At 39.7% G+C, this 13,149-nt stretch overlaps 1 protein-coding gene across 5 annotated transcripts in view; it reads right to left on the bottom strand.

Moving 5' to 3' along the window:
* Positions 1-13,149, bottom strand: part of LOC139633785 (uncharacterized) — a 38,136-nt gene that overhangs the window by 24,689 nt on the left and 298 nt on the right. For 4 of the 5 annotated variants that reach the window (XM_071499711.1, XM_071499712.1, XM_071499713.1 and 1 more), the window contains exons 2-9: positions 5,015-5,083; positions 4,384-4,408; positions 4,252-4,269; positions 2,299-2,361; positions 1,718-1,854; positions 1,524-1,640; positions 227-284; positions 87-134 (exon numbers count right to left, since the gene is read on the bottom strand). In XM_071499711.1, coding sequence (XP_071355812.1) covers positions 87-134; positions 227-284; positions 1,524-1,640; positions 1,718-1,854; positions 2,299-2,361; positions 4,252-4,269; positions 4,384-4,408; positions 5,015-5,083 — 535 coding nt within the window. Of the gene's footprint in view, positions 1-86; positions 135-226; positions 285-1,523; positions 1,641-1,717; positions 1,855-2,298; positions 2,362-4,251; positions 4,270-4,383; positions 4,409-5,014; positions 5,084-13,149 lie in introns of those variants that run through there. The other variant, XM_071499716.1, reaches the window with a different exon arrangement.

The following is a 13,149-nucleotide window of genomic DNA, read 5'->3' as shown; positions in this document are numbered from 1 at the left end:
AATAGGGGTGATTACAAGTAGCGATTGGCTGGGGTCAAATGAACTCTATACTGAACTCCATGAGTCCTGGTAATATGTGCACATACCTTCAAACAGCTTGAGAAACTTGTCATTTTCATTCAGAGTGTGCATCACTGAGGAGAAGGATCAGATCATTTTCATTAATATACAGTTTAACTTAACTCCCAGATAAAATATTTCACAGGGAAATCTGAGAATCATATACCTTCAGAGTAGGTACATGTTTGAAGCTTCTGTATCAGTTTCTCAGGTAAATCCAACATCTGCAAAGAGAAAATGTGGCGAAAATGGTGAAAAGGTAAAAAAGAAAGTGGAGGTGCAGTGAATTTGTGCAGCAGCCGTGTGTCCTTGACAATGAGGAAAAGAACAACCATACAACAGATTTTTGTTTAGTCACACACACCCTGGTTTGGGTGTATAAGAAGACATAACCTAAAGAGGATATAACAAGTGACACCGACATTATATCATCCTACACGTCAAAATTGGTGAACATGGCATTTGCCCATTTACACATATATGATAGGCGATAGGTCTCAGTGTGTGAGGGTAAATGGCTCCTTCTCGATTTAGCTGCACTCATCCACTGGTTCTCCTCAGGTCAACTGTACACTAATGACAGTCGCTGTAACCACACTAACAGACACGTTATTAAGTCTTCTCGAGGGGGAGGAGCAACATCATGATCCTGTAGTTGATGATTTTGTGTGAGTCCCTTCTCCAAGTAAATGTGTCTAAAACTAAAGACATGATAATCAGTTTTAAAAAGACTCCTCCTAGACCTGTACCAGCCCGCATCAAAGGAGCTGACACTGAGCTGGTGGAAAAACTTGGGTATTGTAGTTGACAGCAAATTGTGTTGCTTCCGCAACAAAAAAGGTCCAACAGAGACTTTTTCTTGAGATTAAAAAAAGTCTCTTTTAATGTGTCCTCTGGGATGGTGACTTACTCATAGAAGTTTTATTGAGTACGTCTTAATGTTCTGCATTGTTGCTTGGTATGGCAATTTGACTCTGGCCAACAAAAAAAGACTCAGTACCCTCATCGAAGTGGCTAGTAATATTTCAGGGAGGAATCAAGCCCAGTTTACAGACCTTTATAATAGTGAGGTCGTCCAAAAGGCTACTTCTCTTCTGGAGTGCCAGGACCACCCTCTTTGTGTTCAAAGTGTTACCCTCAGGTCGTTGGTTTAAGGTTCTGCTACCTGCTTAATCCATCGCACTTAATCTGTCTGCCTTTTAGTGCAGAACAAATAGTAACAGTGTGCTTTTAGAGCTTTTTTACTGATAAAACTCTGCCTGCCTTAAAATAGTAAAGTTGCCTAAAAACGTCATAATCCTCCATAGATTTGAGGGGGAACACCGGAGTTGGTTGATAATTCTCTGCGTGTTTAAACTTTGATTCCTTTGACATACAAATATGCATGTGATCCATTGCTATAAAAATAATGACTATTTTTTTTACACATTTACATTTGTGATTCCAGGCTTGCAGGTACAAACCTGTAATGTTCCAGACCCTTTTGCTTTGACCTCCTTTATAAGCAGAGGCCTCAGAATGCTTCTCATGTCCATGCTGGGCATCCAGGAGAAACTCAGCACATTGGGGTCCGTGTAGTTCTAAAACACAAAACACAAATTAAATTCTGCTTCCAAAATCAAAACATTGGTTAATTTTTATGAGGTTCAGTGCTTACAAAGTAGTTGCTGTAATGGTCACCAGAAAAGAGGTGGTGTAAAATCTTGTCTGGTGGACGCTTTTCCCCGCAGGCGTGGCACAGGTAAAAAAAGGTCCGTGTCTCTGCACTGAAACATAGAGTCAGCACAGACAAGCCTGGAAGAGAGCAGATTTAAAATAGTATAATTCAAACACAATAAATCTTTTACATCACAGGTCATCTTTTGACTCATCAAGAACATGTAATTTTCATTAATTAAATATTCACAGACAATTAAAATCAAACACAGAGAATACATTTTCTTCATTTTTCTTTAGCAATGGTGAGAAACACAATCCTGTGTAAGTATAGACTTGCTATTTTGTTAAAAAGACTGTGCTGCAGAATAGAATCCACTACCATTAACATGCATTATCAGCAAACCCAACACAAGGTCCACTTACAAACTAGAAGGACCAAACATATCACTCAGTCCTGAATACCAGAGAGGATGGTTTTGTCAAACCACTATTCCCAAGGCCAATAAAGTGTGACCTTAATCTTTTTCTCTTTTTAAATCAGTACCCCATATCAAGTCTACTTAAAAATACTTTACTAACCTATGATGAGTTTCCTGTCAGATTTGGCAACTGGATCCACGACAATGATGGAGGGAATGAAGGCTGTGGAGCAAATGCAACAGTGAAAGAAGAAACTATTACATCTGAACTACTCAGGACAGCCCACCTCACTGCAGTCTTAACAAAGAGGCAAAGTGGTGAAGATATAACTAGGTTATACATTGTGTAAACCATTTCTCGCTTCTCTGGAAATTCAATCAAAATATGCTCTAAATCTGGATGGAAACTTGACTATAGAGTGGGAGGAAAGACATGATTAATTGTACAAATAGGAAAACTTTGGACAGTATTTTCCCCCAGTTCCATAATACCAACTATAGGCTCGTTTAAGATGAGCCAATGATGTTGAGACATCTAGCTACATGAACTGTGGCAAAGACTCACCCCTTCACAGCCCTAATGACATTAATCAAAAAATGGCAATGGGACAGAAAGAGAACTAACTGTGTTTTCAACTCGGACAGTTTGCACCTCTTGCTGAAAAGACACTTTACCAAAGCACCCTGTCTAACATTAACATGATACGCCTCCCTGTATGCAAAGACTGTGGGTGATATGCATCTTGCTATGCATTGACATCCTGTGTTACTTTCCACTGATTGCAAAACACCCTGATTGAGTCATCACAGCCTTTTGAAATCTGTGCCCTAATGTATGATCAGACTGGCACATTTTCCTGTCCAGCACCCATGTTATTTAAATAGCAAATATACTTGTGCTCATTTAAGCACTCATGGGCATGTTGGTCTTAAAATGAGGTGTGGTCAGGCGTGTTGTTGGCGCACTTCTATGGCAACGGAAAGTGATTGCACGATTGCCCCAAAAAACAAAAAAAAATCATTGGATCATTAAAACAGAGCCCATTGTCTGCCAACAGCAGAATTCTGGCATCGAGAATATGATGCCACAGGAAGCCTTGGGTGAAATAATAGAAAGAGACTGAGGAAACCCCAAGGTCAAAACTGGGCACCAAAACAATAAAACTATGTGGGGAAATATCAGTACAGCCAACCCAGCACATACATAACTGCAGATTAGTCATTATGAAAGCATTTTTCATTTAACTTTTTATGCCCCATCAGCATGTTGCAGACGTAAGAACATCTGCTGTTGATAATTTAACGACTAACCAAATCAGAATGTGTCCTGGGAACTGACTTAAGAAACGTAGTGTGTTTTGACAAACTTTCATCTCCTTATGCTCGGAATGATACTGGCATAATCTCACAGGTGGTACCAGCTATAAAACAAACAAAAGAAAACAATGCGAGCTGGGAGGTTGCCATGACCTGGCAGCAATTAAAGGAAGAACTCTGTGCAAAACAGGATAATTATTGTCTTAAAAAATCATCCTTCAAGGACATCTGTATTGTGCAATATACCTGCACAAATATACCTGGTATACACTTCTGTTAGTGAGTTGTGTTCAAGGTACTCTCTCAAGGTTATTTTCCCGTATCACGAACCCATCGCTCCTCCAAGTGAGGGTTGTGGTATCTCACCCATGTGCACATAAATAAGATTATTTCGGTTTATGAGGGGAAAAAGTTAGGTAATTCTTTAAAGTATAATGAGGCAATATCAAACTTTTATTAAAACGGCATCTGTTGTTAAGCAATGGCAGTCTAAATATTGGCTATACAAATGAAAACTATTTTTTCATACTTGTATTTCTTTCCTCTCCCAGTGATGATCTGGTCTGGTCAGCTGATTTATAAATAGCAGGCTGATACAATGGATATAATGGCTGATATGATAGTATGAATATTGTGTCAACTGATATTTGAGTAGAAACTCTCATTTGCACAAGACAAGAACTGTCTGATTCCACAACAGCCTGCAAGGGGACACACAATACAGTGGTAACACTGAAAGTTAACAGGTTCACTTTCAGTTCCTTAACACTTAAAAGAAGGCGAAGAAGCAGCTTACCAGGATTCCTGAACTCATCTAAAAGAGGCAAACAAGAAAAAGTAAGACAGTAAGTCTGAGTAACATATTTCCTTGTGGAGGAAACACGCAAAATTAAATGTACTCAAAAGGTATGGGTAAAAAAGGCATTACCTTTCTGGAAGACTTCTCCCATTTTCTGTTAGTAAAGAACAAGGGAAACATGCAGAGGTTTGGTTATTAATGTAAAGGCAATACAGCAACAGGAACCTGGGACCTGTCTCATAACAGGATTACAATTAACTGCAAAACTGAACTATCTGCATCAAATACAGACGTGGTCTTTTCACTTTAACAGTCCAGGGCTTTCAGGTTTAACTCAGCACAGTTCCCCAGTTTATTTTTAATGCTGTTTATGAGACAGATTCATGAACACTTTCAAGTAGCGGTTAATGCACTTTCAAACAACTTGCTATCAGGTGGTTAGCAGTACTATCTGACAAAAATGTCCTGGATTGACTCTTTGCCCAGGCACATTTTTATGTAAAAATTGTAAGTTCTCATGTGTTTACATTGCCCAAAGACATGCAGTGTAAGTAAGATGAAAACTCTGAAGTGCCCACGAATATGCCATATCACCAGTTGAAGGGTTTACAGTAGCCAAAAGGCATTCTACTTTATTGAGCAAACCCTTGTTTTTGTTATGGCTGGTGAACGGTTTAGAGAGGAAATTCTATGGAGTTCCTGAAAACTGTACTCAGAGAATAAGTAGATTAAAAATGAGGGAATGATGGTTATTGCCCACCTGTTGATGTGCCTTTGAGTGCATATGTTTCTTGAAATCAGACACCCTGTTAAATTTGGTGAGACAGACCTATAACATGAAAAGAAAAGTACATTAGCAATGCAGAAATAGATTAAGATGAGGGACATTTGTTTACATAAGCTAAGATTTGTGGATAGTCTTGTTCCAGTCCTGACTTCAAACGAGCAGAGGCTGGTTTGTTGGTGCTGGATTTAGGAAACTCAAGGCCAGTTACACAGAAACATCTCACAGCAGAGGGAGAAAGAAACCTGTGGTGGAACTGAAAGTGGGTGGTTTTCCAGATTCTAGTTTGACAGTTTGGTCTACCCTGCAGTTCCTCAAAAGCTGAATTAGTATTTTTCAACTTACATACTGCAACAAAAGATTGCAACTATTTTGCTACAATCCCCGACCTGAACACTAATACTCTTTTGATAATACCCTAAACCCAAAATTAGCACATTTCTTTTTTTTTTTTAAACTCAGGTAAACTCACAAAAAAAAGGTGATTGTTTCCTTTTAAACTGCCAGTAGAGTTTGCCTTTCTGTTCGGAGAGGACATGCACAACTGCAGGAAGCAATGTCATCACATGCACTGACAAAGCATACACAGAGACGCAGGGAAGAAAGAGTGAGCTGCTATCGGCTTTGCAAATTCGTAAAATGGATCTATCATCTCTCATCCCCACGTTGGTGTTCCTGTAAGTGTCAGAGCCTCCGCGTGAGACACTTCAATCAATGATTGTGTGTTTTTGAAACTTATTTCAGAGCTGCGCCCATTCTCTCATTCCCAATTGCAGTGTAGCCACAGTGTAGCCACAGTGCTTCTGGTTTGACAGCACCTGCTAGGCAGGTGACAGGTATGTTTACAGTGTTTGTGCTCTGAAAGACATCACAGCATGGAAAAGGGTGAAAATTAGCATGTCACCCAGGTTATGTGTTTACATCAATGCCGATCAGAGGAGTCCATTGTCTACAAAAGCCGAATGTTAGCGGATCTTAATGGGGTTTTTGACCAGTGTAAATGGGGCTTTAGAGTCACAGAGACCAACATCAGAGATCATCCTTCAAGGAAAACAGGAGTCAACCCCCCATTCCACCCTTGTAAGTCCACCTATCATTACCTGCCCAATGACACATACTCAGTTCATAAAATTACTGAACCATCTCCATGCACAAACATGCACACTCCCAACTACTGATGACGGCAAGAAATGCAGCAGAAAGCTGTTACACCACTGAAACAAAAACTATAGATGATAGATGAAGTTCTGCCACCAGGGTTTCTGAACCAAAACAATAAGATGGCATTTGGTGATGATGTGAAGAAGCGTGGGATCACGGGAGTAGTTGTCTTCACCACCAGTGCCATCAGCTTCTCTCAGTTTGGATTCCCTTGCTATCAACAGTTCAGGTTTTTCGTCATGCTTTCCCTATTTGAACAAGGATCCAGATATGTTTCCATTCATTGACAGCAATATTGATGTGGTACATTTTTACATGTACATGAGAAGTGAGCCTCAAAGGGTACCATCGGCATCAATGGTGTCACTTCTAAGGTTTCCCCTGAAGATCAAGATCAAGCATCAAGATATACTTGTGCAAAGGACAACAAAATAGAATACATAAAATAAGTAAGTTAAAAACACAAACAATATTATCATAATATATAATATTAATCTGGTCATTTTGGCATGGATGCTCTTTGAGGGAGATGAATCAGTCTGTGAGCATGGTGGACTGAATCTTTCATGATGTTGCCGCCCTTCTCTGACATCTTTTAATGCAGGTGTCCGTCATGGTGAGTAGGCAGAGTTGGAACAACAGTTATTTTATGTTTATTAAGATATTATGCTATATATTATGTTCACTTATGTTCATGATCTCATATGTTGTGTTCACTGAGTTAAGTTAGGAGATAAATTCACAACTATTGCAAAATGTACTCAGCACCTGCTGCAGAATGTATTCAGTGTGGTAAGTTATCCTGCACCAAGCTACGATGTACTCAGTGTGGTTGGAGCATGGGCTAAGCACAACTGTAATGACTTCTTGGCAGAGCATACCAACGCTAATGACTTCTTGGCAAGGCACAGAAACGGTGGCTTGTCAGCTGAGCATGCCAACATGATGATTGATGATACTCATTGGAGCGGTGGTACAGCTACGGTTGGGTCATCGGCAGAGTGATCGTTGGCAAACAGATGTAATTAAGCATGATAAATGTATTCCCAATTGTATTATGGGTCATTTTTACAAAAAAGTGAAGTGATGCCCCTTCAGATATAAGGGAGTCAGATAGTGGCAGCTAAGAGAGATCAAACTAAGGATACATGACACCAATAGAACGCGTATGCAAGGTGAGTGAGGATGCAGCTGGACGCCATTAGTTACTGTCACAAAAGGTAAAGTGCTGCCAAGGAGGATGGTTGTGACTTTCACGGTACCTGGGACATTCTTTTTTTTAGAAGGTGGGTAAAATTGCATTTTTGGAAGCAAAGTGAGCGGGATGTTTTATAGAATAAAAGGATGTGCAGAACGGTTTGGAAATCAGTCTGTTCTGAGACGGCCTCAGATTTATGTCTTGTTACAAGGAATAAACTCTACTGCATCAAACCCTGAAGGTCTTCAGTGTCTTTTTGACTCCTTTGAGTACTTTTAAGAGACCTTTGCTACATGTTGGTGTAGAAGTCCAGTGTCATATCTGGCCCAGACCTGGATCTTCTTTTTACACAACAAGATACTGTTAGGGAAATTTCTCGGTCTGCCTGTAGAGAGTCAAAAAACAAGACTGGAAGGGTAGCATGCACCAAAATGTTTAATTTCTATAGAGAGGAAGCAACACACGGAACCACACAGCAGTAAGCAGTTCAGAGTTGTGCCCCGCTGACCGAAGGCTTCACCCCATTTTTATACTTTCTGATATACCTCTGGCCCTTTGTTTGAAGCTTCTCAAACATTCCTGTACAGATGAACAATTGGGGTACAATAAAAGGCAGGTTGTGACCTATCTCAGGAATTCACAACTGGGTGTAATCTCCTGTGGGGATCAAGATATGATACCTTGATCCCCACAGGAGATGCCATCCTCCCTATCCCCAGGACGTTATTTCCCCAGGAAGTGGGGCCATAATAGTAGGGTTCACCAGGTCATCCTTTGACTACTATAACAGTACACAACTAAGGCTACAGACTATTTACATCAAGTATAAGATTATCTCATTGTTACTACAAAGCATACAAAAATTCCATCACAATGCCAGTGATGCTTTTGGCGATTTTGACTTCATGTAATAGAGCCCTCCTGTTTGCAGACACCCACTGCTACACCATACAGTGATGTAAGATGTGAGGGTGGTCTCAATAGGCACCAGATGGTGCCAAATTAAAAAAAAAAAAAAATCAAATAAATATCAACTAAAAAAAAAATTACAAACAGCCATTAACAGGGGGTACTCCACTAATTTTATACATAAAATTCTGTTTACTTGTAATGCTTTCTACTACACAGACTGTAACTCTGGAGAAGCTTTCTAAAAAAATAACCCTGATGATGTCATCGGGGTTAATTAAAGATGCTATGGAAATTGTAGGATCAGGCATTTCTGGAGCTTGATCAATATTTGAGATTCTCCTGCTCTCCTAACTATTTTTTTATTGTTTCTGGGGAGTCTCCCAACTTCATGGAAGTGCTATACTAAATTGTTAGAGTGCCCCTTTACGGAAAATGCAAAAAAAAAAAAAAAAAAAAAATTTGTTATTCTGCATTGAAATGAACCATGAACCATTAATTGATTTACAGATTTGCAAATATCTGTAATTTTAAATCAAGGTAACAGTTCATTTTATTTGGTTGTCTGTCAGGTGTCATATTCCCTTTGTGCATGCATCAGCATTTTGGTTGTCTGCTAGAAGCGGTCAAACGTAATTTTTCTTTCCACTTTACACCCACATTTTTCTGATACACTTTTTAGATCTTTTTATTTATCTCATTATCAAAGACTCAAACTAAGCAAACGCTGGCTCACAGCCCCTCCGCAATGACTTGCAGCAACTGCTTTCTTCAGTTTTTTTTTTGTTTTTTTTTTTACTGGATTTAATCACCAGGTTCATTTGTTCTGGAGAGAAGGGGACCTCTGTGGATAATTTGGTTTCTATTCAATATAATATATATCTTTCACAAATGTCTGTTTGCCATATACTATGCCATGTATTTCATGTTTATTCCTATTATTCACAATATTCTGAGTTTATATTCTGAGTGTATGATTGTGCAAGTTTCCCTTCCTCTGACCCAGACAGCTGTAACCTGTCACTGTTAAGACAGACCAGGATTGAAGTAAACAGAACGTTCAGCTGGAGGTTTGGCAGTTGGTGTGGTGTATGTTCTGGCAGCTTTTTGATAAGGGAGAACCATGCCCTTATTGTGGCTGTGTCAAGACAGGACCAGAGGGGATGTCCTCCAATGACCCTGTGGGAGGTTTCTTATTTCATAACTGTATAAACTGATGTTCTTCACTTATGCTCCAGTTGCTCTGCAGACCAACTCTTAATTATTGATAATAAAGATCTTCATACTACTCCACGCTCTCGTCTTGTTCAGTTTTTATTTCTGAGTTTCTGAGAATTCCACCTCAATATCACGACAGGCCGCCGCAAGTAGCCTAAATCAACATATGGGAATCACTGCAGCCTCTCCCATGCAGGTGCATTGCATGATACAATGAAGTAATAAACATCCATTGCTATGGCCCTGACAGTCAGCACATCTCAAAAAACATATAGACATACACATATAGAGAACATATATGGGACCGTCGCCACCATCATCAAAACTAGACGTGCATTATCTGACCAAACGATCATATCACAATCTCCTTAGGTAAAATCATGGTCCATGATCACGATCCATGATCACATGAATATTTGTGCATATGGTTGCCAGCTTGTCACGTCATGCAAATCTTTGCATACTGTTTCTGCCCTGATTTCATTCTAAAAGTCTACACCAGAAGTTGTGATTCACATCTTTCTGTTGCTTTGACGCTTCTTTTGGATGTTTGTCCACTCGCCACTATTCTTCGCCCACAATGCTGTCTTCCATTTACAACCAGGGACGTCACGCGAACCAGTACTTCAGTACAAAGATGATGCCAAAAATCTAAAAGGTACTTGTTTTACTACAGTTCTGTACTGAAAGTACCATAGCTGTCATATGTACTGGTGATGTGATTCTTCCAGGACTGGTGAGGGCAGCATAATAGCCCTACAATATAGATATTCTCTTTGATATTTCATATTTGACGCGGATCATCAGAGACAACTTGAAGACAACCAGTCAGTAAATGGTGTCACACAGTATTTCAGGACAGGAGCATTGACTGTATATAAGAATGGACATAGACTCCAGGTCTGAAAAGTGAAGCCAATGCGGAAGTGACTTAAACTTGCATACTATCTAATGACCATGAGGTGGCGACTCTAGAAAAAGAAGTGTAATTGTATTGAAGTCTATGGAAAAATGTCTCTACTTCTGTTTTGATTGCCTCAATAAATGTTTTCCTAATGAGTTTATGGTCTCAGTTGCTAGTTTCAAGTCTTCTTTAATACAACATGACAGTCATTTTTTAAAATATGGTCCCATTTAGAGGAAAACAGACAATAAAGCAGGGTATGCATTAGGGCAGGGCTACAAAGAGATTGACAGACTTTACTACACACGGCAGCCTGCCTGACAATCAGGATAGAGTAAAGAGCAGGTCAGATCCAGCCGACACTCCTCCTCAGCACCACCTTCCCATCCACGTTTCTTTTGATTTCAAAAAACCAAGATGGCGACGGCCAAATTACAAACTCGAGGCTTCAAAACGGCATTTTAAAAAACCAATGGGTGATGTCACGGTGGGTTGCCACTTGGACAGGAGGAGGAAAACCTTAAACTTAACTTAATTCAAAGACAGACATCTGGATCTGGATGTGACGATATGCGATTCTATCGTACATCGTGATAAAGAACACTCAAAATAAGTTGACTGTGATGAATTTCCACGATCGGAATAATTGTGAATAGGGATAATCATTAATATCCTCACAGGAGTGACTTGAAAATGCTGCCTAGCCTGTCAACATACAGCCCTATGCTGATTTATTTTGAATTGTCACAAGGGGGCGCCTGCATCTTTCCAGTCATTTCCAAATGCACCTGTCACCATGGCTGAAGGGTCAGCTTGTCCATTGTACCTCTGTGGTATAATATTATAAGCTAATGTTCTCTGTCTATCTGCTAAATGTACTATGTCTATAATAATGATTACTGTGATTACTATACTCATCACAAAAGTGTGAAGAATAATGTCACAATATATGTAAACTGTGTGTATCACTGATTATGTGTATTCCTGAATAAGAACATGTTTTGTTTTTTTTTTAAAAAAGTAAAAGGGAATCAGAAAATAATGGTGTCCACAAAAAAAAAACAGACTTGCCCTCTGGTCACTGTGACCTGAGCATGAAAAATTGTGTGAACAACGCACAAGTGGATGCACCAGTTTCAGTAGAACACAAAAAGGTTCAAATCATTTTCAGCAGCAGTTTCGATAGATAAGGAGCTGTGCCACTGAATAATGGTTTAATACTGTAACCTGATATGGGCGGAGGAATGTCTAGGCACTTTTTGTAATGTAAAAGAGGATGTCACGTAAAGGATCAGATCAACTTTTGTTGTTCTCTGGCTTTCTTGTCGACAATAAATCCCTGCTGCACTGAATTCTGCCTCCAAGCAATCTTTGAAGACTTTGAAGATATTTTTGAACAACTGATAAGATTCAAGACTTAGAATCTGGTCCATGATTGGGGCCTCTGTCCCACATCACCCCCCCACAAAAAAAGTTAAGTCATATGTGTGGAAATACTTTGCATTCCACAACAAGGACCAACAGAGACATTAGATGCCCATTTGCAAAACCTGCCAGAGGAAGGTGTCCGCCCCACGATACAACCCCTCCAACTCCCTTCATCTTGCACTTCTAGTTTGAGCTTCCTGCTGCCTCAGACTGGAGCAGAGCTGCTGCTCTCCACACTCATTACACTGCCGGATTTTCACCGCAGATATTCAGGACTGAATGCGCAGATGATCCAATCCGGATTATGTTACCACATGATTTTCAATGTTCTGAGAGACAGAATTTGTTGGAAAAGGGCTCAGTGGGGAAAAACAGCACACAGCATCATAAAAGCATCGTTGAAGGAATGGAAGTTTACATCTGTTGTTATTATTTGTCGGTGTTTGCTTATCGTAGTCTATTTACTATGTCCCCTGTGGACATTTCTGAGGGCAGCCCCCTTTTCAAAACCCTGCCTCTTGTTTCAGCATATTTTCACAATTATTACAGTGTGGGTGTCCAGATTATTAACAGGAACTGAGCCAAATTATACAAAAATCAAAAGATCTCAGCACCATTAATGTCTAATTTATTTTTTTTTTTTTTTACAAGACTTACATTATTTCCTGAGACAATGACGAAAAAAAATGCCCTTGTGTGTTGTTTACGGAAGAAAAAAAAAAAAAAAAAAAAAAAAGGTTTGGTGCAAATCAATTCAGTACTTTCTGCGTAATTCCCCGAAGTGACAGGCGGAAACTTTAACATCTGAAGTGTTGACCGACAAACTTCACAGGATGAAAGCCACAAGCCACCGACAGGCCTGATGCGCAAGCAACGCACAAGCCTCCACCCATGAATTAATGAAGGCGCCTTCAGGGAGTTCACCTCTCTTGCGTTTAACAGCTGAAAACGAGATGTGTCATCACTCACTCGGTCAATATTGTGATGCTGGTCTAAAGGAAAAAATAATGCGCAGTTGTGTGCAACGGAGTGAAAAGGAAATAAAGTTCAATCGCCCTTGAAAAGTGAGATGTTGAAACGAATTCAGAATCGAAACCTAATTCATCTTTTTGGTGCATGAGGTTGACTCAACCCGATTGAATAAAAGTGGAAATGATGGCGACTGGGGAAATCCTCAAACACACGAGCATGAGCTCAGGTCTGACTATGACTTATCGAAATATTTCAACTAAATCTCGTGTTTGTTTGTTTGTTTGTTTGTTTGTTTGTTTTTTTTCCCTCCATCCGCTTTCC

The sequence above is a fragment of the Trachinotus anak genome, unplaced genomic scaffold (genome assembly GCF_046630095.1).
Source record: "Trachinotus anak isolate AG129_WGS33_773 ecotype Australia unplaced genomic scaffold, CSIRO_AGI_Tana_v1 ptg000016l, whole genome shotgun sequence".
NCBI lineage: Eukaryota > Metazoa > Chordata > Actinopteri > Carangiformes > Carangidae > Trachinotus > Trachinotus anak.
The sequence above is the reverse complement of the archived record's forward strand: the minus strand, read 5'-3'. Positions and strand labels throughout refer to the sequence as shown.